This window comes from Brachionichthys hirsutus, chromosome 4 (genome assembly GCF_040956055.1).
Source record: "Brachionichthys hirsutus isolate HB-005 chromosome 4, CSIRO-AGI_Bhir_v1, whole genome shotgun sequence".
Lineage (NCBI taxonomy): Eukaryota > Metazoa > Chordata > Actinopteri > Lophiiformes > Brachionichthyidae > Brachionichthys > Brachionichthys hirsutus.
This window is the reverse complement of record NC_090900.1, coordinates 11,180,594-11,204,397: the sequence shown is the minus strand read 5'-3', so window position 1 is coordinate 11,204,397 and position 23,804 is coordinate 11,180,594. Positions and strand designations below refer to the sequence as shown.

Sequence of the window (23,804 nt, the reverse complement as noted above, 5' to 3'; positions counted from 1 at the left end):
CCTTGAGAGATCTAAAACCATCTTGTCTCCCGTCAGAATCTCTTTCAGAGATGTACTGGCCAGCTTTGGTGGCGCTTGCATTGCTGCTCCTTCATTCATCCTTGGTAAATGGAGGGAACGTCTTGGTGTATCCTTTGGATGGAAGCCACTGGATCAACATGAAAGTCATCATCGAGGAGCTTTACTCCAGGGGCCATGAAATCACAGTTTTGCGACCAGCAGACAGCTGGTACATCAAGCCAGAGTCACCACACTACAAGTCCATTGCTCTCAATTCCTCTGCTGGTTTTGATGAGGAAAACTTTGAATTATTTGCAACTACAATGATAGAAATGCGGCGAAGCGATGCTTCAATTTGGTCCAAAATTGCTCTGGAGTATGAGATTGTTAAAACATTCTATGAGATGAATAAGCAAATTGTTAAATTGTTGGAAGAGATATTTGAGGATGCCAAATTTATGCAGGGCCTCCGTGACGCCAAATATGATTTGTTTCTGACGGACCCTGGGTTTGGGGCAGGAGTACTTCTGGCTCACCGTCTGGGTCTTCCACTTGTCCTAAATGTGAGATGGACTATTCAGGGGGAGGGCCATTATGCAATTGCGCCATCACCTTTCTCCTATGTCCCATTACCAGGGGCAGAAATGACTGATAAAATGACATTTTTGCAAAGGGTGAAGAATATTTTATGGTATTTCTTCACTCGTTTGCAAATTTGGTATGTAACAGATCCAGTCTACATACCTTTTGTCCATCGTTATTTTGGAAATGACGTACATTATATGGAGCTGTTTCAGGCGGCGGACATCTGGCTGATGAGGAATGATTTTATTTTTGAATTCCCACGACCCACAATGCCAAATATTGTCTACATGTCAGGATTTCAGTGCAAACCCTCCAAGCCCCTGTCTAAAGAACTAGAATATTTTGTCCAGAGCTCTGGTGAACATGGCGTCATTGTTATGACATTGGGAACCCTAGTGTCAAAACTCCCAGAGGAACTGACTGAGGACATTGCTGCCGCTTTTGCCGAACTTCCTCAGAAGGTGATCTGGAGGTACAAAGGCAAAAAACCATCCACCCTTGGCAACAACACACTACTCTTGGACTGGTTGCCTCAAAACGACCTTTTGGGTCACCCTAAGACCAAACTGTTTGTGGCCCATGGAGGCACCAATGGACTCCAGGAGGCTATTTACCATGGTGTCCCTCTTGTTGGCCTGCCTCTCATGTTTGACCAGGAGGACAACTTCTTTAGAATGAGCGTAAAAGGTGTGGCCAAAGTCCTGAACATTGCAACTGTGAACAAGGATAACTTCCTGAAGGCTGTGAAGGAGGTCCTCCATGAACCGACCTACAGGGAGAAGATGACTACACTTTCCAACCTGCACAGAGATCAGCCCATGAAACCACTGGACCGCGCCATGTTCTGGATTGAGTTTGTCATGAGGCACAAAGGAGCGAAGCATCTGAGGACGGAGTCTTACAAAATGTCAAGGATACAGTACCACTCGATCGATGTAGTTGCTTTTCTGATGGCAGTTATTTTGCTAGCCTTCATCATTTTTATTTGTACTGTAAGGTTTTTGTGGTGTAGAGTGTTTTCTCAAAACAAACACAAAAAGGAATCATAAAAGTGCTGCAAGAAATTCAAGTTCTGCATCTGGATTTTATGTAATGAACATTTGTATATAGCGTATAATATAGTGTCATAGTTGAGCTTCACAGCCATCGACAATCTACACATCATCCCATTGAATACGTTAGATTGTAGGGTGGATTTAAATTTAGGATCAGGTTTTCATGTTAAAATTCAAACAAAATATTATGCCAAGATAAACTTAGAAAGCACATACAATATTTTTTAGTCATCTATGTACATATTTTCTACTTACAACTTCAATCAGGCCCATTACTAGATTACTTGTCCCACTGCATTTTGTTAATTTTTCCGCAGGTCCGCTGGGCTGATATGTACATGTAGATACTGCTAGTAGTTGTGTATAAATGGGTGTGTACTGTGTTCCTGCTTAGGGTTTGTTCAAGCTGTAATATGTAATATTGTGCAAATCCTTATTGAAGAAAGGCTTATTGTTAAGTATGAGCGCTCCATCACCTGACTGCACACCAGGTAATTAAGGCTTGTGTGGATGTGTAGGTCAGGTTTTGGTAAAGGGTGGCTTGAATCCAACGCTGGAGTTTGTATTGTGACTGCCAGAGCCGAATATTGTGTAATTAATGCTTTCAGTTCAATTATTTCAATTCAAGTCACTGGAACACCCACAAGATGTCACCAAAATCACTTTGTCCCTTTAAAATCTTTCAGAAAATGATATAAGTGTATCGAATCGTATCACAAGATTATTGGATCGCTACAGCCCTACTCTTTACTTAACAGGTTGAAATATGACACCGACACTAAAACTGATTACATCACCTGTAATCTCATTAAATGCTGACTTTTAATGAGAAAAGTTCTAATAACGCATGAACAAGACAAAAAAAATAGGCATTTGGATAGACAGAGTTATTCTGTTATTGAGTTGTACAATATGACATACAGTTCATTGGGCTGCAGATTCATGGAAGGTCCAGCCTTTGCACAGACAAATATATTTCTGTTCATGAACAGATTTGACTGAAGCACCGCCTCATCTCAGGAACATAAACTGGCACAGTACTACATATTTACACTGACATATTCTCATTCTAGCAAATTAAAGGACTGATGAATTCATCTGATAAGATAATTCAACATGTTGCAGGAACTTTTCAGGCTAAATATTGTTTATTTGGACTGGCGTTGACACATTACAGTGGAGAAGTCCTCCGATAGAAATATATAAATGAGGCAGTGTTGGGGGAGGTAAACAAGAACACAGAAATGCAACTCCATTGGATGGTAAATTCTGCAGTTTCATGATCTATTACTTTCACCGTGTTTCTGCTTTAGCACCTCCAGAGCCTCTGCTATCCACCAGCCTTGAGTTCAATCAGTATTAGCATTAAAGGTAACCAACATTTTGGTGTGAGCAATAAACAACTTCACATGAGAACATACCCCAAGGTAACATCTAATTCATCTAACATCTCTTCAAAAAGAATTTGAATTCCCGAGACCACTTGAGAACCATGTGAGGAGTTCTTTATCTTTCCTGTCTCTTAGATATGGGCGGGTTTACATGTCTGAGTCTGGAATGCTCAGGACCTGCTTGGAGCTGCGGCATTCCTGCTTCAACATTGTGGTTTTCCTTTTGCTTATGGAACCCAATGCCTGGGGAACTTGCTCACCATCCGGCAGGCTGTGTTTCAGGTTTGAGAACATAAAAGCGAACTGTCAAATACAGGTCCTTGGGTCAGCGAAGTCTGACAGGCAACTCTAGCTTATTGGACAAGGCGGTCAGCACTTGGTCAAACTTGGCGTATCGCAGAGCCTGGCTTTCCTCGGCTCCCCTGCTCCCCCACAGCAGCCGCATTTGGAAGTCAGTCAGGAAAATCTCCAGGACCGCCGGCTGCTCCTGGAAACCTGCAGGATCAACATTACAACACCTTATCACAGAATTCACAGCGGCAATTTGGATTTGATTTCAACATGTCAGCCTCCACTGATTTATTTTCAGAGCTTTTCTTTCCTTACAATATTGCGCATTGCTTTAGACCACTTAACAACTTCCATCGCCTCATCTATCCATGATAAGTTGGGTACTACTTGAAGTTGTTATTAACTTCTTGCAAGCATTTTTAAAAGATATGAAACGACAGTTTTCTATCCACTGTCTTACTTTGGAGTTTGCTCTCAGTGTTGGAGCGGTAGATGCCCCCCAGCTGGGCAATGGTCCTTGCCGCCCCCAGGTGGAACATGACCATGTCTACCCCTGCTTCCACTGTCTCCCATGGTTCTGTCCCCTCACCCACTGCCACACTCTTCTCCAGCAGAGACAGGAGGGGTAGAACATGGGGGAATGTGGTGTTGGACAATGGGCAGCTTTCTGTAGGACAAGCCAGTGGTTTTATTGGACAATCAGGAATCTATGTTTTAACTTTAAAACATGTGCTGTACAGTGTGGCAGGATCTCTACCTCTACCGCCATTCAGAGCCTTCAGAAATGGCCTCAGAGTTTTCTCATAGAGAATGGCACCCTCAGTGTGTCGCTGCCGTAAAGCCGTCCAGGTCTGTTCTAGACGGGATACCTGAAAGGCGGAAAAAGCTTCCCGATTAAAACACATCTATAATGGTTTCCAGATGTAGGGTTGTTCTCTCAAAAACACATGTGTCTTTTAGTCTAGACAAATAGCATCTATGTGTAAATATTCTCTCACATTAGAATATTTCAACTAAAAATAAATGCAAGTAATAAACATGTACATTTATTTCTGCCAGGAAAGAAGAAGATATCGGTCTGTTACCTGTCCTTTCCCACTCGCTCTCATTATTTCGTGTCTGTCTGCAGTTTCAATAAAGCAAAGAATTACTGGAAAATCTTTAAAAGTATTTATCCAGTCAGATATCCAGTCTGTGATGCATGCTCCCCCTTGAACTGTCACCTTATATGGTGGGGGAGTTCTAGTACCCGGATGATCCTAGGCCTACACCCTGGCGTACTCCTACTGTGGAGCTGTCCGTGGTGCTGAAACGTGCCGCTTTTGTTTTGTTGTGTGGGGGGAAGCGTTGTTTCAGGCGGCCCTCCAAAACAAAGCGGCGCGTTTCAGCACCACGGACAGCTCCACAGTAGTAGTACGCCAGGGTACCTATGGGCTATGTTGTCGGAACCTTTAGGCTTCTAGTAGGATCTACCATGGCAAACAAGTCCTGGGTGACAGGTCAAAAGCCCCTATGAGGAAAAAAATAAATCAAGGACCGTGACGTCACCCAATATGGCACAACCAGGGACCCCACCCGTGAAGCCAGCCCTGGTGTCTGTGCTCGTATGCAAGCGCCTGGTGGCCGGGCCTCTCCCCACAGGGCTCAGCCAGGCTCAGCCGCCTACGGGCCGAACAGCAGTTCAGAGTACCAGACCTTCTTGGAGTCCCTGGGAGAGGTAATGGATAGTGTTCCGACTGGAGACTCCATTGCTCTTCTGGGGGGATTCCAACGTTCATGTGGGTAATGACAGCGAGACTTGGAGGGGGGGTGATCGGGATGAACGGCTTCGCCGATCTTACCTGAGGGAGCTCCAAGGCTCTCATGACAGCAGCAAAGCCAAACATGTTGCCCATTGTGCTCTTGAGCTCGGCAGCAATTTGAATGATTTTATGTAGCAATCCAGCCCTCTCTTCGGTTGTCCCCGTGCAGCCCAGAATGTCCAGAGCCAGCATGGTCGCCATAGTATGGAGCCTGTAGGAACGGTTACCTCTTAGCACAATCACATCACATCACCACTAATTCATATACTGTTTAGGTGGAAAGCTCATCCTACTCAGTTTTCAGTTTAACATCCTTAAGTGACTGTTAATATCTACGCATTAAAGATCATTAAAAGACCAGAATAGAGTCTTTCCAAACCATTAATAAGATCTCTCTTAAATTGTGATTCTGGTTGAACCAGTAAATTCAGCCTTTGAGATTGCAGCTACACCACCAATAAAATACCAGAGGACCAAACTGTTGAATGGATAAATATTGCTAATATGTCACCTAAACCAAAGGGTCTATTTTCTGTGCTTAGAAGCTAAACAGTTCATCTCTTATACGCGACACGAGTCGATCCTTCTGCACCAGCCCAAAGATAGTTTGTGACAAGAGGCATCACTCTTCAGGCTACTGAATCATCAGGTGGGAACTCCTGGTTGGGCATGTTTATCTTCATATTTACAGGATGGTAAGGTAAAAAAAAAAATGAATCCCTCCTCACCTCTCCAGCAGGTCCAGTCTGAACTGTTGGCCATGGGGCAACGTGAGCAACTCCATACCAGAACTTACTCCCATCATCCTTTGCATCTCTGGAGTCACCTCCAGAATTCTGGCCACCTAGGAAAAATGGATGTTAAAGATGATTACTGGGCTGCTGCCACTTGTTTTGTTATTTGGATGGTGATTTCATGTCTGTCTGGTGACAGCATGTGTAGATTTCAAAATAGACTGTACTTAAATGACTGTATCAGTCTAGTCTGAATGATCAAAGTGGTTATCATCATTTTGAAGATAATTTTTCCTTCAATATTTTGCTCAGACACTTTGTCCTGGTTCACATTTTGTTTTATTTATTTGTAAATTGCATTTTTATCCTTGATGTGGCACAAACGTGAAAACACAGAATTCAGATCTTATCAAGTCTGTTTTGATTTACTTATATATGCAGTCCTAGATCAGAAACACATTCGATCCATAACAAAGTGACGGATATAGTCAGATTGGAATTGGTATGCTTTTTTTATTTACACATGCATTGAGCACAGTCGTCAAAATATTATCCGAAATATCAGTTTTAGCATCTTACTATTCCACTTTATGCACCAGATATCTTTAACATTGTTTATCTGTCTTTTGGTGCGGATAAGGTTGTGTACAGAGGGTTTATCAGCAAGTGTGCCCAATCAAAACATCCATGTGGAAGTTGGGTAAAAGAAGAATCAACTGGACGTTTCACCTCTCACCGAAGAGGCTTCTTCAGTTCAAGTCAAGTTGATTCTTTTTTTTGCTATTCCTGGATGACTGAGAACCAACACAGACATGCGGAAGTCACAAACGCAGTGAAACAGAATGAAAGTGCAGGCCATTGGGTAGAGAACGTTGCCTTGGAAATACATCGATAACCCCGGCTTTAAACAGCATCCTACCATGCAGTCAGCCTTGGTGATATGTGTCGCTGCTGTTCTGGGGTCAACCTCAGCCAGCAGCTCCTTCACCCTCCGCAGGATGCCCACCTCTAAAGGCTTATTCTCCTGGGCCATCAGTGGTGATTGGTACTTGCTCGGTTTGAAGCAAGAGACCGTTTCCAACACCGGGGAGAAGTACACGTTGCTGTCCTCCATCTTCAGTGGATCTGTACCCACTGAATCCTCCTCTGCCTGCAGCCTCTCCACGTAGCTCTGAGGACAGGGGTACAGCTCCGTGTAGAAGCTTCCACCTGCATCAGATGATGGGCACTCCTTGTTCACATGAGTTTGGGGTCTGTCATTACACTGTCGGTGGAGGGTGCTGCTTGGGGAGGGCAGTGTTTGAGAGGTATCTGTGCAGATGGCAAGGGATGGGGATGGTGGATCGTTGGGTGCTCGGCTCATGCTCGGGCTTCTGGCCTGTGGAGCTGAAGAAAGGTAGAGTGTTACTTCTTCAAAACTAAAATAGAAAATGCCGGTACTCTTTTGCCTTAGTGTTTGCTCAAACTATTTGTTTTAATAAGTAATTAATTAATGTATCTCTTGACGGGCATATTGATTGTATGAAAGTCTGTGGCCAGGTCATGTGGTCCTTATACAGCTGGTATGAGCACTTTGCATGGATTTGCATTGTGATAACTTTCAAATAACACCCCACTTTGTGCAATTCCATTTTTGCATTAGTGTTCCAGTGTTCTAGTATTCTCTTCTTTTTAAAACAAATCATAATCAGGACATACTTACATACACAGGAATAAAAAAAAATCTTGATTAATGCCATGTGCTTGAGCCATCCAGGGTCAGAGAGAGGGAGGCACGGGGACCCAAGGACCCTCAATAACAACCCCACTAATCGGTCCAGAAGAAGAATGAATGAAATTACAAAATAAGTATCTTTCAATATATCTCTGCTCTGTATAACGCGACACCTGCTGATAAGCTTTATCTTATACTACTTGTAAATTCAAAGGTTCTCTAGAGAGACTCTACGTTACATAACCAAACTGTTGCATGCCACTCCCACTCTGAACTTTCCTCCTGTTACTTCATTGCCAGTGTCCGCCCAGTGGCTTTGACCACTAGAACTGGATGAAGCTCAGTCACTCTGCTGTGAGGAAGGCTTGACGTACAAAACAACGACCTCGAGTTGACACGTGAAATCAGCTCACCAGAACGCTACCTGTGAGTATTTGGATGGCAGCTCATACTGGTGAAGGAGATTTAGACACTTAAGTTGAGTTAAGGTTGAAAGCTAAAAATCTTATTGCTGATGTTATAGTGCTGTGATGCTGTGTAAACTGACCAGGCAGTATTTGCTTTCACAAAGTTCTCAATCTCTAACAGGACGAGATAGTGACTTCCAGATGTTTCCTGCTGACAGGCTCAACAGCAGGATTATGTGACTGAACTGAGCAAGGCAAATTCAAACCTATGCATGTTCAAAGCCATGGTTTTCCTTAAGTTACTGTCACAATCGAACAGAGTTTAAAGATGTAAATAAGATTGTGGCATCAGAAAACATAATGATGCACAGATGAATAAAATGAAAACAATCAGTGTAATTAAAGCATGTTGTAATTATCTTGGAAACATTTGCTTAAAAGCAACATATTAGCCTCATTCCTGAAATGTTAGAACTCTTTCATTCCACAGAGAAAGAATATGCACTTGCATTCATGACAGGTTGTCATAAATCACAGCTGCTACAAAATGCCATAAATGTATTGTTATAATACTTGATCGTAGTAGCAGCCAAATTAGATGTGGTCAATTATTAGCTTCTTCAAGCTGAAGTTTAACTTTCTTTATAATAATTATGGTCAATTATGTGAAGGTGCTGTGTTGCTTTTAAATCCCTTCAAAGTTCAACCCCTGCTTGTCATTTTGGAAGAGCACATTGGTGTCATATTTAGTAGCTGAAAACTGCCAGGCTGTGAGGTTGTGCAATCAGGAAACTGTTACTGAGATGTATTATGCAACTGTGTGGGAGAGAAGCCTCAGTTTCCATGAAGCAAAATCACAACACTGTGAAAAATCAGCATTAGATTTGTTTTGACAACTGAAACTTTAAATTTTCTTTTTGCTTAACTGGGATGCTCTTGAAGTGAAAAGCTGTAAACTTTTCCTTGAGAGATCTAAATCCATCTTGTCTTCCGTCAGAATCTCTTTCAGAGATGTACTGTCCAGCTTTGGTGGCGCTTGCAGTGCTGCTCCTTCATTCATCCTTGGTAAATGGAGGGAAAGTCTTGGTGTATCCTTTGGATGGAAGCCACTGGATCAACATGAAAGTCATTATCGAGGAGCTTTACTCCAGGGGCCATGACATCACAGTTTTGCGACCAGCAGACAGCTGGTACATCAAGCCAGAGTCACCACACTACAAGTCCATTGCTCTCAATTCCTCTGTTGGTCTTGATGAGGAAAACTTTGAATTATTTGCAACTACGATGATAGAAATGCGGCGAAGCGATGCTTCAATTTGGTCCAAAATTACTCTGGAGTATGAGATTGTTAAAACATTCTATGAGATGAATAAGCAAATTATTAAATTGTTGGAAGAGATATTTGAGGATGCCAAATTAATGCAGGGCCTCCGTGACGCCAAATATGATTTGGTTCTGACGGACCCTGCGGTTGGGGCAGGAGTAGTTCTGGCTCACCGTCTGGGTCTTCCACTTGTCCTAAATGTGAGATGGACTATTCAGGGGGAGGGCCATTATGCAATTGCGCCATCACCTTTCTCCTATGTCCCATTACCAGGGGCAGAAATGACTGATAAAATGACATTTTTGCAAAGGGTGAAGAATATTCTATGGTATTTCTTCACTCGTTTGCAAATTTGGTATGTAACCGATCCAGTCTACATACCTTTTGTCCATCGTTATTTTGGAAATGACGTACATTATATGGAGCTGTTTCAGGCAGCGGACATCTGGCTGATGAGGAATGATTTTATTTTTGAGTTCCCACGACCCACAATGCCAAATATTGTCTACATGTCAGGATTTCAGTGCAAACCCTCCAAGCCCCTGTCTAAAGAACTAGAAGATTTTGTCCAGAGCTCTGGTGAACATGGCATCATTGTTATGACATTGGGAACCCTAGTGTCAAAACTCCCAGAGGAATTGGCTGAGGACATTGCTGCCGCTTTTGCCGAACTTCCTCAGAAGGTGATCTGGAGGTACAAAGGCAAAAAACCATCCACCCTTGGCAACAACACACTACTCTTGGACTGGTTGCCTCAAAACGACCTTTTGGGTCACCCTAAGGTCAAACTGTTTGTGGCCCATGGAGGCGCCAATGGACTCCAGGAGGCTATTTACCATGGTGTCCCTCTTGTTGGCCTGCCTCTCATGTTTGACCAGGAGGACAACTTCTTTAGAATGAGCGTAAAAGGTGTGGCCAAAGTCCTGAACATTGCGACTGTGAACAAGGATAACTTCCTGAAGGCTGTGAAGGAGGTCCTCCATGAACCGACCTACAGGGAGAAGATGACTACACTTTCCAACCTGCACAGAGATCAGCCCATGAAACCACTGGACCGCGCCATGTTCTGGATTGAGTTTGTCATGAGGCACAAAGGAGCGAAGCATCTGAGGACGGAGTCTTACAAAATGTCAAGGATACAGTACCACTCGATCGATGTAGTGGCATTTCTGCTGGCAGTTATTTTGCTAGCCTTCATCATTTTTATTTGTACTGTAAGGTTTTTGTGGCATAGAGTGTTTTCTCAAAACAAACACAAAAAGGAATAATAAAAGTGCTGAAAGAAATTCAAGGTCTAAATCTGGATTTTATGTAATGAACATTTATAAATTGCTATCCTGAGCAGCATGCCAACAGTCTTAAACTCATCATTCTAACAGTGTTGAATTAATTTACAACTTGTTGACAAGTTAGACCGAGAGCCAAAGCATGGTTTGTTTTAACCCATATCTAGAAATATTATAAAGGATTCCTGCATTGCATGTGATACCAGTCTAAAATTGTCTGGATCCCAACAGTGTCAACACAAAAAGGAGAAAGAGTTCGGTGTTAAACTTACTGTGACTGTGAGGAGTAGAAAGGGAAGTTTCCTCTGCATTCAGCAGAAGCTGCTGCTCCTGCTCCTCCTGAGCACCTGCCTCCTCGTGGTGGAGCAAGGAAGGACTACATGAGACAAAGGCAGAGAGATCACACCAGGGGTTCTCAACTTCAGAGGCCAAGAGGGCCACATTTTAACCACAACATGTGCAAAGGGCCACAAATTATTAACATATTTATACTATTACGTTCGCTGTATTTACTACTGCTGTTTAATATGCTGTCTTGCTAGTCATTTTTTCATGCATTTCAAAACATCATGGAATATTTAACAAATATTCTCAATTTGAGTAACAAATATAGTGTAACTACTGCGTTTCCAAGGATGTGTTGGTCAAGCTCACATTTTATTAACACTGGAGTAAATAGCTATGCATTGATGACATTCATAACGTTTGCAATTGCTACTTCTTGCAAGTGAGAGCTCTGAATCTGCATTTCACAAATATTAAGGGCGAGAGAGCACAGTTTGAATGGGAAACGAAACTTTACACAAACTGAGTTTTCACATGATTTTGAAGAAAATGTGAAGGGAGAAATGAATACAATATGATAAGTATGCATTTATTGGATATATATTTATTTACTGCATTCATAACCAGGCATGTCGGGGGCCTCAAAATAAGCGTCCGGGGGCCGGATGTGGCCCGTGGGCCGCCTGAAGAGTAAGTAGGGATTACACATTATTTCTGTGTGTGTATCTGTAGCTTAAGGTCGTGTTTACCCTCTCAGACTAATAAACAATATAAACAGCAGTTTGTGTCTTTCTATAATGGTGCTATCAAAGGAAATTTAACCACCAAAGAACTTCAGTCTTGCAATGCAAATTGCAGGTTATTATTTGATTGTCTTTTTGTTTTCAGATGAAAGTGATTGAATGTGAATCATTATCCCATTCACAGGGTATTTTTCACTTTCATATCCTGATAAATGTTACTGTAATAATGTGAAATATTGTTGTCATATTTACATATATTTGACCCCTTAACAGGGAAATTCATAAGATTAACAAATGTAAAGATTAATAGAATATTTTCTTATGAAAAAGAGTTATGATGAAATAGTTTGTTTTCCTTAATATGAAAGTATCTTGTTATAACATGAAAAAACTAGAAAAGCACTCAGAGAGCACAGACCTCCACCGAGCAGCTCATTCCCCTCTTAATTAGATTTACACCATCCACGTGGTGATCTGGATCATCACCTAAAAGTTCTAAATTGTTCTTGGTATCTTTATACACCAACCATGAAAAGAAAAAGTGAATCAGAGTTGGTGTGTATTTTTAACAGAATTTTGAATCCGTAAATGGGGTTTTCAATGTTAAAATTTAATATTTTTTTCCTAACGTCAATCTGAATGTGATCCGGCTGAAATTGGGCGATGAGATAGACAGACAGAGACGGCAATTACATAACCTCCGCCTCGCCTCAGCGGAGGTAATCATGCTATAATAAACCTTTCACTTAATGGCATGATCTTGGTCCACATTTCTCGAACTGGTGTGCCAGCAATAAAAAGAATGAAATGTGTCCTCTGTGTTCGAGTATATTCTCAGTGAAACCTCACCTTATAGGACAGACCCTCTCCTCTCTGCTCATACTTCCATTCCTCAGCTCTCTGTGGACGGACGGCGGGCTGACCGCGGTACCGAAGGCCGTCTCCAGGTAGCTGAGGGGCAGCGTCCTGTTCACTGGCCGATGGATCTGAGCCCTGCTCCATAGGGTTAGAGCCGCCCTGCTTCCCACATAGAAGTGAACAAGAGCTGGTATAGAGCTGAAGAGCTCACCCTCCAGGCTATAGTGGACCCGAGTGTACGTTTCATTGGCCTGAACTGCCGTCTTCCTGATGAGGAAGTGAAGAGTTTTCTTCTCCCAGTGGCTTGTGAGGACAAAGTTGCCTTGACTGGACAGAGAGTCTCTGATGAGGAAGTCGCCATGTTTCACCACCAGGCTCTCAGACAGCTGAGGAGACATGTTTGGGTGATGAATTTGATATTTGACATTTTCTTTATCTTCATAAATTTGACATCACAAAACGACCAAGTAAAAGACAGATGCCTTTATTTATCCAGGAACCCTGAGCTTGTAAAGCTGGTATTAAAATGCTGAAAAAAAGTAGATTTCTTGTTGGTTTTGATACCTGAGACTTTCAGACAGAGACATTATTTTATAGGATGACTGAAGCCTTATTAAATTCTCCCTGCCGCATCTGTCTTCAACAGGCGCTGTGGTGTGTTAATATCTATGCATTAAAGGTCTTGATGGCTCTGTCCATGCCTGTTATACTGACTCTCTTCCATTATTCAGCAATTTATAGAACTCCTGACTGATTACGACATTAGTATTGTCATTTGGGCAACGCCTCTATTTGCACAGAGTTTGTGATCTAGATTTCCATTTTAAAATATGACTCATCTCAGATGTGTTTGAACTGAGCTCATTTGATTCAGATTCCTCAGATGGTTCAAATGACTATACATATATATATATATATATATATGAATATAGTCCAGGTATTGACAGTAAGAGACAAGCAAATGTTGTGCATGTGAATGATCGTGTTGGGGGCTGACCTCCCAAGGTATGAGCCCATGGTACCAGGCGTGGCTCTTCAGATTGGTGCCGCTCAACTTCAGCTCCTCCTCCAGCTCCTTCCTCATTTTCTCCGAAGGTGGCTCCAACCAGAACTTATCTTTGGAGAACTTAAAAGGCATCACAGACATACAAAATGAACAAACTGTTACAACATGATTATAGAAAATCCTGGAACAGCATCTGGGTTTAGGTTCAAATCCCAACAGAGGGGTTCAAAACAGAGGGGTTCACTGCCTGCTGCAGTTCTATTGCTGCCATCTGATTACTCTCTTAAAAAAAAAAAAAAAAAAAGCTGCTAACAGTATCTGTCCTCTGAGAGAAAAAGCATTGTGGGTAAATTGGGTCAAGCTGCAGCCTGCAGTTCTGTGTGTGTGTGTGTGTGTGTTAAGCACAGAGGAGGGTGAGAAAGGAGGACAACAGCTCTGGCATTCCCACACCGACAGCACCAGAGACACAGACCCACGCTGGAGTCTTGGCCTTGTTGTCTTGACAACGTTATTGTGTGTCAGGGGTCATCACTCAATGGTGTTGTGATGTCTTTGTATAAATACACACACACACCACAAAATGAAGATACTGTATATCAAGAGTTTGGGGAATGGGCTGGAATTCACACTCTCTCGCACACACACACACACACACACACACACACGCACACATGCACACACACACTCTACTGTTCTATTGGCGACATGTTGTTTTCCTCCCACCCCTCACTTTAACACAGAATTAAACCCTAACCCTAAGGCTTAGGCACAAGGCCAAGATCACGTCAAAGCAAAATACAAGAATGTGTGTGTGTGTGTGTGCGTGCACACATGCATGTGTGATCAGGGACTTTGAAAACCCTGATGAGTAGTTTTAATTTCATCACCATTTATCCCCTTCAGACTAGTGTGTTTGTCAAGTATCCTATTTAAATAAATGAAGTGAAAATCTTCTCCCTCTTTGTTTCATACAACTTTTATAAGCAGCGCCGCCGGCCCTGAGGAAGCTGCCGTGGTTACCAGTAGCAACCTTCAAAGGCTTTCCATGCAGAGGTTAACGTCCACCCGCACCCCCCCCCCCCCCCCCCCCAAGCCCTTTCTGCTACCCATCCTGAGTGAATTAGAGTGTGTTCCACACAGAGAATGAGCACAGCGGCCGCTCAGCTTCACGTTCGATAATGAAGAGAAAGCGTTTTGTCCAACAAAAGGAAGCGAGACAGTCACAAAAGCACGAGTTACACCGTTAAAGAAAAAGAGTCACGTAAAGAGTTTACCTTCACATATTCTCCGCCGCTGTCTGCAAAGTCCGGCAGACTAAAAAACAAACAAAAAAAACACTTTCAACTCAAATATATTCACACACTTTCATATGCAACTTTCTATTCTTGATCCAAATGCTTTTTTGTTATTGCATTACTATGAGTATTTACTGTACAGGTGTACATCATCTCAGTTCTTAAATACCTGGTACTTAGACACTGAATAATCACAGAGCACTGAGACGGGTTCAAATACTACTCTTCATTAATTTGTTATTCCTAACAAATTATATCACATCAAGCATCAAATAATTTCAAGTTATTTTGAACCACCAGTGTAACAATTGTGGAAGGAAGCTGCAGCCCCCAGAGGGAACCCGCACATGGAGAAGAACATCTAAACTCCACAAAGAAATTCTCCAAGGTCAGGATTTGAACCCAGAACCTTTTTGAACCTTTATCCTCACATCCTGATAATGTTAGTCTGATGAAATTGCATATAATTATTTTGTAATATAATGGCAGTACCTTATTAAACATACTTGGTGAGTAGAATTAAATAGCACATTAAAATATATTAAAATCAATGAGATTAAAATGTGAAATGTTTACAAATCAGTTTCTTTAGTGCAGGAACGTATATGATGTTATACTGAGGTACAGGAAGATCAAGTTAGAGACAGTAACATATCTGACCTGCAGGTGGTGCTAGAGGGTCAGAAGTCACAGGATTCATCCCACAGATTTTGAGCTATTTCAGTTTTAAACCCACAGATTTATGCTCATATTTCTATTAATCACTCCTAAATCCAGAACTAAAACCAGAATTAGTTTGTGAATTTAATAAAGGAGCTGTGATACTCATTGTGCTATTTCTGATTCTTAAAATTGCTTGCCTTATGAAGCTACGACTTATTACTTTTTCTTTTAATTTTGTTTTAGTCAGCTTTTGATGTTTAAACATGATATTTGGGTCATTGAAGAGCCAATGAGAAACATTGCATTGATGAGTTCTGTTTATGTTGTGGCCTGAATTTGAAGGAATTGATCACTGTCAGCGAATCAGGTCCAAGGAACTTAGACTTGTAAGTTTCATTCACAGAACTATTAAGTAAGTTTAATTCAGTTTGAGAAGCAGTCATGATTACACAAACTTCCTGTCTGTTGCACAACTCTTTTGGAGTAGAAAGGTGTTTCTCCACCAGCTCCCAACAGCTCTTTGGGGAGGATGATGGATATTATATAATACAGAGGAATAAACTGTAAAAAAAAAAAAAAAAGCTAACTAACATCTGCCATATAAAAAAAAAGTTGTTGTTTTGTTTAAGAATGAAGGAAAATAAGCTTGTTTTCTTCCTGATGTCCATCCATTGCTTGCACCAGCTGCCTGTATTCTGTTCACAGGTTATTACAGACAGCTGCACTGATGCTAGAAAACTGGAGCAACGCTCAGAAAGCTGCAGTCGGGTGGCGTCTCTCCGACAGCAGTGATGCGTCAGTAAAACGGCATGTTGGCAGGCAGCAGATTCTTTCTGCGCTTCCTCAGCATGCTGCATATTTCCATGAGAAATGACAAGGGAGGCGACCTTTTGTTCCCAAACACAAAGTGAACACACAGGCATGCATGAGAAACTGGCTCTGATCCGGCTGATTGGCTCAGGAAAAAAAATATTACTTTTTAACATTGAAAACTCCTTTTACGGATTCAAAAACCTTTTAGAAATACACATCGACTCAGATTCACTTTTACTTTTCATGGTTGGTGTATAAAGATACCAAGAACAATCTAAAACCTTTTGGCGGTGATCCAGATCACCATGTGGACGGTGTAAACACAATTACGAGGGGAATGAGCTGCTTGGTGGAGGTCTGTGCTCTCTGAGTGCTTTTCTAGTTAAATAATTGGTTCAACAACAACAACAACAGCCAAAAGGTGAACCGTTGTTGCCTTACATGAGGTAAGATTATTCCTGCAGCACATGCATGCGCACATTATGCACAAAACAAAGCCAAAACTATTAACGGGTGGATGCCTGCTGTTTGTAACAGCTGATGACATCATCTGGAGTTGCTGCAGGATTGAGTTCCCTTCACACGCCCGTTTTATAGCATCACATAATCAAAACCAGACTCATGAGAAGAACAAACACTTTAAATACATCAGCATAGTGAAAACGGACTCGAGCGACAGAAGGCAGCATTTGAAAGTGCTTTTTGGATTGTGTCTCATTTCATAACATGGGGGGGGGCACAGGGGTGTTCGAGATGTCTTTGCTTAATTTTTATGGAAGCTGCCATGTTGTGCAGCAACTGTTCTGTGTGTGTGTGTGTGTGTGTTCATGACAGATGGGGGAGAACAGAGAACACAGGCGGGAGCTTGGACACAGAAGTATTTCCTTGTCATCCCTGCACAATTTCTGTCACACGCACCAATGATGATCAAAGGCGTCAACTTTGGGTCCCGATTTGTCTTAAACACAATGAAATGAAAAGGAAATAATAAAACACAGCCAGATGTGCACGTTTGGTGATAGTTGCATCACAGCGACGGCGGATGTCTCTCCCCTCTGAGCGGAATCCAGAGGAACACGTGTGAGTGTGTCCATTATGTACGCATCCCACGGGGTCCCCCTCCGTATTCTGTAGGATGAGTATGTAGACTCATCCAACTTATATTTCTGTTATTTTTGAATGTATTTTTATTGAGGGGAAGGACGCCGGCACTAATCCCAACCCCAGAGAGCATGATGGGATCTACGCTGACCACCAGATCAGCAAAATGTTAAATACAAATGTTAAAGACAGAGAAGCTGATCTGGAATCTGCAGCTTCTCAACAACGTGTGTAATACTCTCCTGCTTGAGGGTAATTACTACTGTCCTCTAGTCAGGTGTGAGTCGGCTCAGAGTCAGACCGAGGCAGACAGAAAGTAAAAACAGGCTGACGGAGCTCTGACAAAAAAAAAAAAAAAAAGTCTTATCTCTATTCTGACTGAGACCAGAGCAGATCAAACAGCTCCTCTCACATTCAGCCCACGCAGACGGTTGGACGTGAGACCCAGAGAGGACCAGCCTGGTCTATAGCTGACTATAGTTGTTGTAAATATTCTACAGCTCAGGAACTTATTAAGGTTTCACGGAACCTCACTGGCTGAATCCATGTGTCCGTGTTCCTCTCTAAATCCACAGACGCCACGCAGGAAAACTCCTTCCCTGTTCGCTGAAGCGCGTGGAGCGGATGACAGATGGACATACCGCACATTCCTGCGTGACAGCGACGGGACCCACGCACGAACACGCTCCGGTCTTTGGATGGACAACTTCTGGGGCATTAATGGTGGGGCTTCCTCACCTCCTGTCTCCCTCCGTGGAACGGACTGGCCGGCAGTTTGCGTCCCCAACTTCACACATCTTGTCCCCGCACGGTCCGACACGCACGCACCGCCTGCCTGTCTGACCAGCTGAGTCCACTTCAGACAGGCGGGGAGCTACTGCGCATGTGCGGCTTCTCATCACCGAGACATTGTTATTCTTTTTTTTTTTCTTTTTTGTTTTAATTTGAATAGGCTGCTTGTATTAACGGCCGGCCGGACGGGGGGGGGGGCACAAAACTGAATGTAACTGCAAAAGTCTGCGTGGAAACGAAGCAGTAATTGTGTAAATGTGTTTCCCCTTGGAGTCAAACTGGATTTTAGAGAATATGTAAAATATAAATAAAATGATAGTAATATTTTCACTGGTGGATTTTTGCACCGTGAAAAGAAAAGGTTGAAACAAGATGGCCGTCCCTAAAAGCATCCTCTTTTCGGCCCAACTAGTTGAATATTATATTGAAAAAGCTGATGAAATATGATTGAAATAAGCAAAATTATAATAAAATTAGACAACTAGTGACAACATTACATCATTATAGCAGGTAAAGGTGGGGCTGATTTGACTGACTTAATGTAGCATGTGAAGTTGTACCCTTTGTCATCTTACTTTAAGATGCAACAATAGTCCGTAACATATTATATTCAAATATGTTTATCATATAATATTCTTCTTCTAGATCATCTGTCTCACCTGGTGGGGCTTTCCGCTTTCTGCCAGCTGTTCACCGTCTTTGTGTTTGTCCACTTTGTTTGGTCGTCCACGTTGTTGTGCGCTATAGGGTCCATTGGAACGTACACATCCTGCAACGGAGCCACTTTGGAGTCCCGAGTTGCCATGTTTGAACTCTTTCTTACAGGTACGGCCGTTTCTACAGCTTTCTTTCTCCATGATGGCGGTTCTTGGCTCATGATGAGGTCGGCTGAAGGATCATGGAAGCAGCTTTCAGGTGCTGAGGTCAAAGGTGAAGCCCAGCTGGGCACTGGGGTGGCAGGCAGCGGCCGGGATTGGGATGAACTCGGCAGAGGCTGGTTCAGACTTGTCAAACTGTGGCTTGAGAGGGCACCGAGCAAAGGGGAGGGCCGGACTTGTTCCCCCGCCTTCTGATTCTTGCCATTTACCACGTCCTCCTCCTCCCTGTGCATCTTCTTCTCGTTCAGCCCCTTGCAGCTCTTCTTCTGCCTCAGACTTCGGGGCACAGTGCCAACGTGTGTGTACATTTCTTTGGAGCTGGCATAGCCCGGGCTGTAGAGGCAGGGCTCCATGTCATCCACTGAACGCCCCGCCGTTTCTGACTTGGCTCTACCAAGGACCCTATTGTGGTCTGGGGCCACCCGGGTCTCCTCTGAGGGGCGGCGGTTGGAGAGGTTGGTGAGGCTCCCAAGCCATTTCAAACCTGGAGAACAAGAGTCAGTTTAATCAGCGTGGCTGGAAACATCTATTCACAAAACGTCATTAGACAAAGAAATTTGAGTTTCAGTATGCAAGAAAAGACGGGAGGACTTTAGGATTTAAAATCTGCTTCTGCTTCCACAGAAAAGGCAACTTTAAATCAAACAATCAAAGCAATGTATTTGACTATATTTAAACACAAGGCCTAATGTTGGATAAGTGGTAACTGAGTGGATTGTGGAGCTTGTAGATGCCAGATGATTCCAGATGATGCCCATGCAAAGATGTTGGAGGATGTTGTGTCTGTTAATCAATAGTTGTGACAGTTGTGTCTGTCACAACTATTGATTAATGCTCATTCATTTCTGCTTCTAGTCCAAACTAAAGAGCCTGAAGTTCTCAGCAATGACGATGAACGCCACTTCAGGGACCTATTTACAGACTGAAAATAATGATGGATACTTTCCTCGAATAAAGATAGATTAGACATTTTTAGAATGAGGAAGTGGGAGATTGTGGATGTACAGATTCCAAGAAGAAACATTGTCATTTCTTGTTGATGTTACTTCCATGTCCCAAGGAAAGTTCTGGGATAGAGGTTTCTAATAAATGAGACTGAAAACATGGCACAGAGGAAAGCCATGAGTGAAATTGAGTTGTAAATAGTGAAGTGCCGTCAAACCGCAGCCGCAGCAGCAGAAGAAGAGGAGCACAGTGAGCAGTTGTCCCTTCAGACTGTCACTAGTTACTCTTACTCAACGCTACGCATAAATCTTTATCCAGCCAGGCTGCCGTCCATTCATTGTGAACAAAGACGCGTCTATGCTTCAGTGACAATGGAGCAAAAACTGTTTGCAAGTGGAACAGTGAACAAAGAGCCCACACACACATGCACGCACACACTCACACACGGTGAGACAACGGTCAGTAGATGGCATCCTTTGATTAGATCACACAAACAAACCTCTTTTCCCTGACTCATCATGTTCTACTCCATTACCCATCAGAGGGAAATATCCTTCTTACTATTACATTTTATCTGACAGCTAAATGTAAAATGCCAATGGCTGCAAATTATTCTAACTCACGTGCACGTTTATCTCGCTTAAAGGTAAAGCGCTTCATCATCAGACTGATGAGCTTCATTCATTTTTGTTGTCACGTTTGGTGCTTCAAAGAGAGATGCGTGTTTTCAATGGGGTGGGGGGTGCAGGCCTGGATTATTAACATTGCTGTGGGATTGTTGGCTTAGCCTTTCCAGCACCCCCCCCCCCCCCCCCCCTTCGTACATGATCACGACACTGGTAACCAGTGAGCAGCGTTTCCTGTGGAATGATCCAAGTATGTGTGTTTAAGCGTTCGAGACATGATGCCATCATTGAATTCAGATTAAATTTACAAATGTCTATGAAGCTGTTGAAGTACCGTCTTTATACTGTTAGCATATGAACCGATTGTCAGTAAGGATTAGGGCATTGGGCCATTTATTAGTGTTTTACAGTGTCACAACTTGTTTGGAAGGAGAAAGTTAAAATGTTATAACAGTAAAAAAAAACACTTAAAAATACTCTGTTACATGTGAAACCATTAAAATGGTGATCTAATGAAAGGTATAGAAGTACTGATGGGTAAATGTACTAAAGATGTAAAAACATTTTTTTTTTAATTTCACACATAAACTGACCAGAAGTCATGGGGCTCACGAGGCTGATTGATGTTAGATGAAACATGAAATTAGGAAGACTTTGTGATTATTCTGTCCAAATGTTTCTTCTATTTGTGAAATATTGTAATAGTATTTTCTATGAAAGCCCATTCTGTGATGAATAAAAGGTAGCTTACTCAGTTTTCGTCTGTTCATGTCTTCCCCTGGTTGCAGCAACGCACCAATGAGCTGTGTCCTCTTTTACCCAACAGGGTGACTCTTCTTCCTGTCTTCTGAAAGCAGCAGAAGTGTTGAGGATTTTCAAAGCAATTTCACGTGAGGTTGATGCTCAGGTCAGGCGACATTTTTTCTGACTTCCGCCTGGAACACTTCAGTTTCACCAAGGATCTTCATTAGAATAGCTTGGTGCTGGATTTATTTTAAAGATTTCTACTTGAAATCTGCCATTCTAATTTTGTTTACTAATAATAATAGTACTAACAACAACAATAATAATACAACTTTTGAATACCAGACTGAGTAGTTTTTATTTATTCTTTTACACAGATGGAAGGTTTAGGGGATGAACAACTTAATCTCATCTGAAAACAAAAGAATCCCCCCAGGAAACTGAAGGTTTTGTTCTGACAGCAAAATGACGCACTGATATAACTGATAGTTAGGTGGTCAAACATCAAAACACTGATTAAAGCTATGCAATTTAGAAACTGGGATGAAAAACCACATTACTATAAAATAGTTAATAATTGCTATTTGAACATCATTTTATTTTAACACTTCAATAATTCATAATTGCCAACCCTTGCTAGTTTCTATAAGTACGCTCTGTTTGTAACAGTTGACCTAATAGCAAAAGCACCTATTTCTGTAATCATATTAGCTAATAAATCATTATTTTTCATTCACTGTTTTTTTTTCTTTACCATAATGAAAATTTGAGTGATTTATTTGCACAACAAATTAATTCTGTCTTGAGAGCCCAACCGAAAATGTGAAGAAGAAAAAAATAATTCTGAAACCGAGAAAGAACAAAATGTTTGAGCAACGTCCACTTCTCCTTTCAGTTCTTAAAATTGTTGGGTGGGGCTCAACGGCTGTGGCAATGCTGCGTTCAAACAAACAAAGCACAGGAGAAACATCTCTGAAGAAATAGTTTTGACTTTTTATTAGAGCTTCAATCAGACATTTTGAAGAGTGGACAATATTTCAGGTTTATATTTAAGTCATTTTCTGCTTAAACATATTTATTTGTCTTTGAGGAAATCATATGTTTTCTCTGACATCATAGAATGTGTCAAACTCACTGTTGGATAGTGATCAAGATTCAAATAAAAAAAAGATATATATTCTGAAATATATAAAATTGAAAAAAAGTCATTGCATTAGGTCAGTGTTGGATAACTTATGTAATGAAAATTGCTCACCACACACTGAAAGAATAGAAAATGGAACTGTAATTAATTGACATTTTGTCTCTGGTGAACAACTCTACATTTCTGCTGTCAGCATCCTCTCTGATAGCGCTCAGATTAGAGGATAAACCACGGCGGAGTGAAAACTGTGACCACAGCAGGAGGCCAAATGTCATCATGTGGGTGGAGGAACACAGCTGACAACATGTTACACTTCCTGCCAACGTTTCCTGAACAACCAGAATTCTTCACTTAAAACTCTATTTAGATTATTTTCTCTGAAAAGCTGTAGACAAACTGAATAATGAAGAAAGAAAAACACATTTAAAGAGCATTTCAGTCAGTTTTCATTAAAAAAAAAAACATTTGTTCATTTAATTTTTTATAAAGTCAAATACTTTCCACTCTGCAACCGTGAACTACTGTGAGATTCAGCTTTTATATTAATGTGTGTGTCAAATTAAATTCATTAGAAGTGTGTGACTTTTTTTTTTTTTTAAACATTCGGGGCACTTTTTCCTCATAATATTTATAAACTATTTAGACATTTCCCTGGGTAGTTGAGTGGCCTCTGTCATTGTATTGCTGATGTATCATAGCTAATTATTTATTACTACTATAAAGTAATAAAGCAGCAGCTTGTCGACACGGTTTCAGCTTCAGAAAAGTCCTTTGGCAGTAATGAAGTAGATGTACTTAGTTACCCTTCCCTAGCACCTGTTGCTGCTGTTGCACTGGGTTTCAGCTCAGCTGGCAGTGAAGACTGACTTTCTGTCAGCGACATATAAGAGTTGTTATGTCGTCGAAACAAGGACGGCTTAGAGTCCCGTCTGATGAATGACGACAGTAAGTACCAAGCAAGTCATGTTACTGTGTTCAAACTCAGTATTCACCCAAATCATAAAGCCACTGCTGTTCAATAATAATAATAATGCCTTTGGATATTAAGCAGCTGGGAGTTATCAGTAGAGAAAAGCAAAAAAAATTAAACATTCTCTCTTTTTTTTATTTATCTTCTTTTTTACGGTAAACACAACTTTTCTTTGGGCAATGATTACTTCCTGTCACTTTGATAATGAGTATTTCTGTTGCTCATTAAGTGTTAAAGGAACACTATTGCTAACCATTGTGTATTGTTATTGTAGGGCAAGTGCATCCATCAGTCTGAAAGTACAGTGCCTATAGTAAGTGGTTTTAAAGCTTGTTGGATGTTTTGCTTTGCT

The 23,804-nt window shown here is 41.7% G+C and overlaps 1 protein-coding gene and 2 pseudogenes across 1 annotated transcript; 2 read left to right on the top strand and 1 right to left on the bottom strand.

The window, feature by feature from the left end:
- Positions 1 to 50: 50 nt before the first annotated feature.
- Positions 51 to 1,634, top strand: LOC137918129 (UDP-glucuronosyltransferase 2A2 pseudogene; annotated as a pseudogene).
- Positions 1,635 to 3,356: 1,722 nt separating this feature from the next.
- sh2d3cb (SH2 domain containing 3Cb) lies at positions 3,357 to 21,364 on the bottom strand. The gene is made up of 12 exons (XM_068738865.1): positions 21,346 to 21,364; positions 18,805 to 19,507; positions 14,756 to 14,795; positions 13,473 to 13,601; positions 12,467 to 12,861; positions 10,862 to 10,965; positions 6,778 to 7,244; positions 5,853 to 5,968; positions 5,164 to 5,335; positions 4,080 to 4,191; positions 3,783 to 3,989; positions 3,357 to 3,526 (listed from the first exon to the last, which is right to left on the bottom strand). The coding sequence occupies exons 1-12, from the start codon at positions 21,362 to 21,364 to the stop codon at positions 3,357 to 3,359; spliced, it is 2,634 nt and encodes an 877-aa protein (XP_068594966.1).
- LOC137893405 (UDP-glucuronosyltransferase 2A2 pseudogene) lies at positions 8,991 to 10,571 on the top strand (annotated as a pseudogene).
- Positions 21,365 to 23,804: the final 2,440 nt, after the last annotated feature.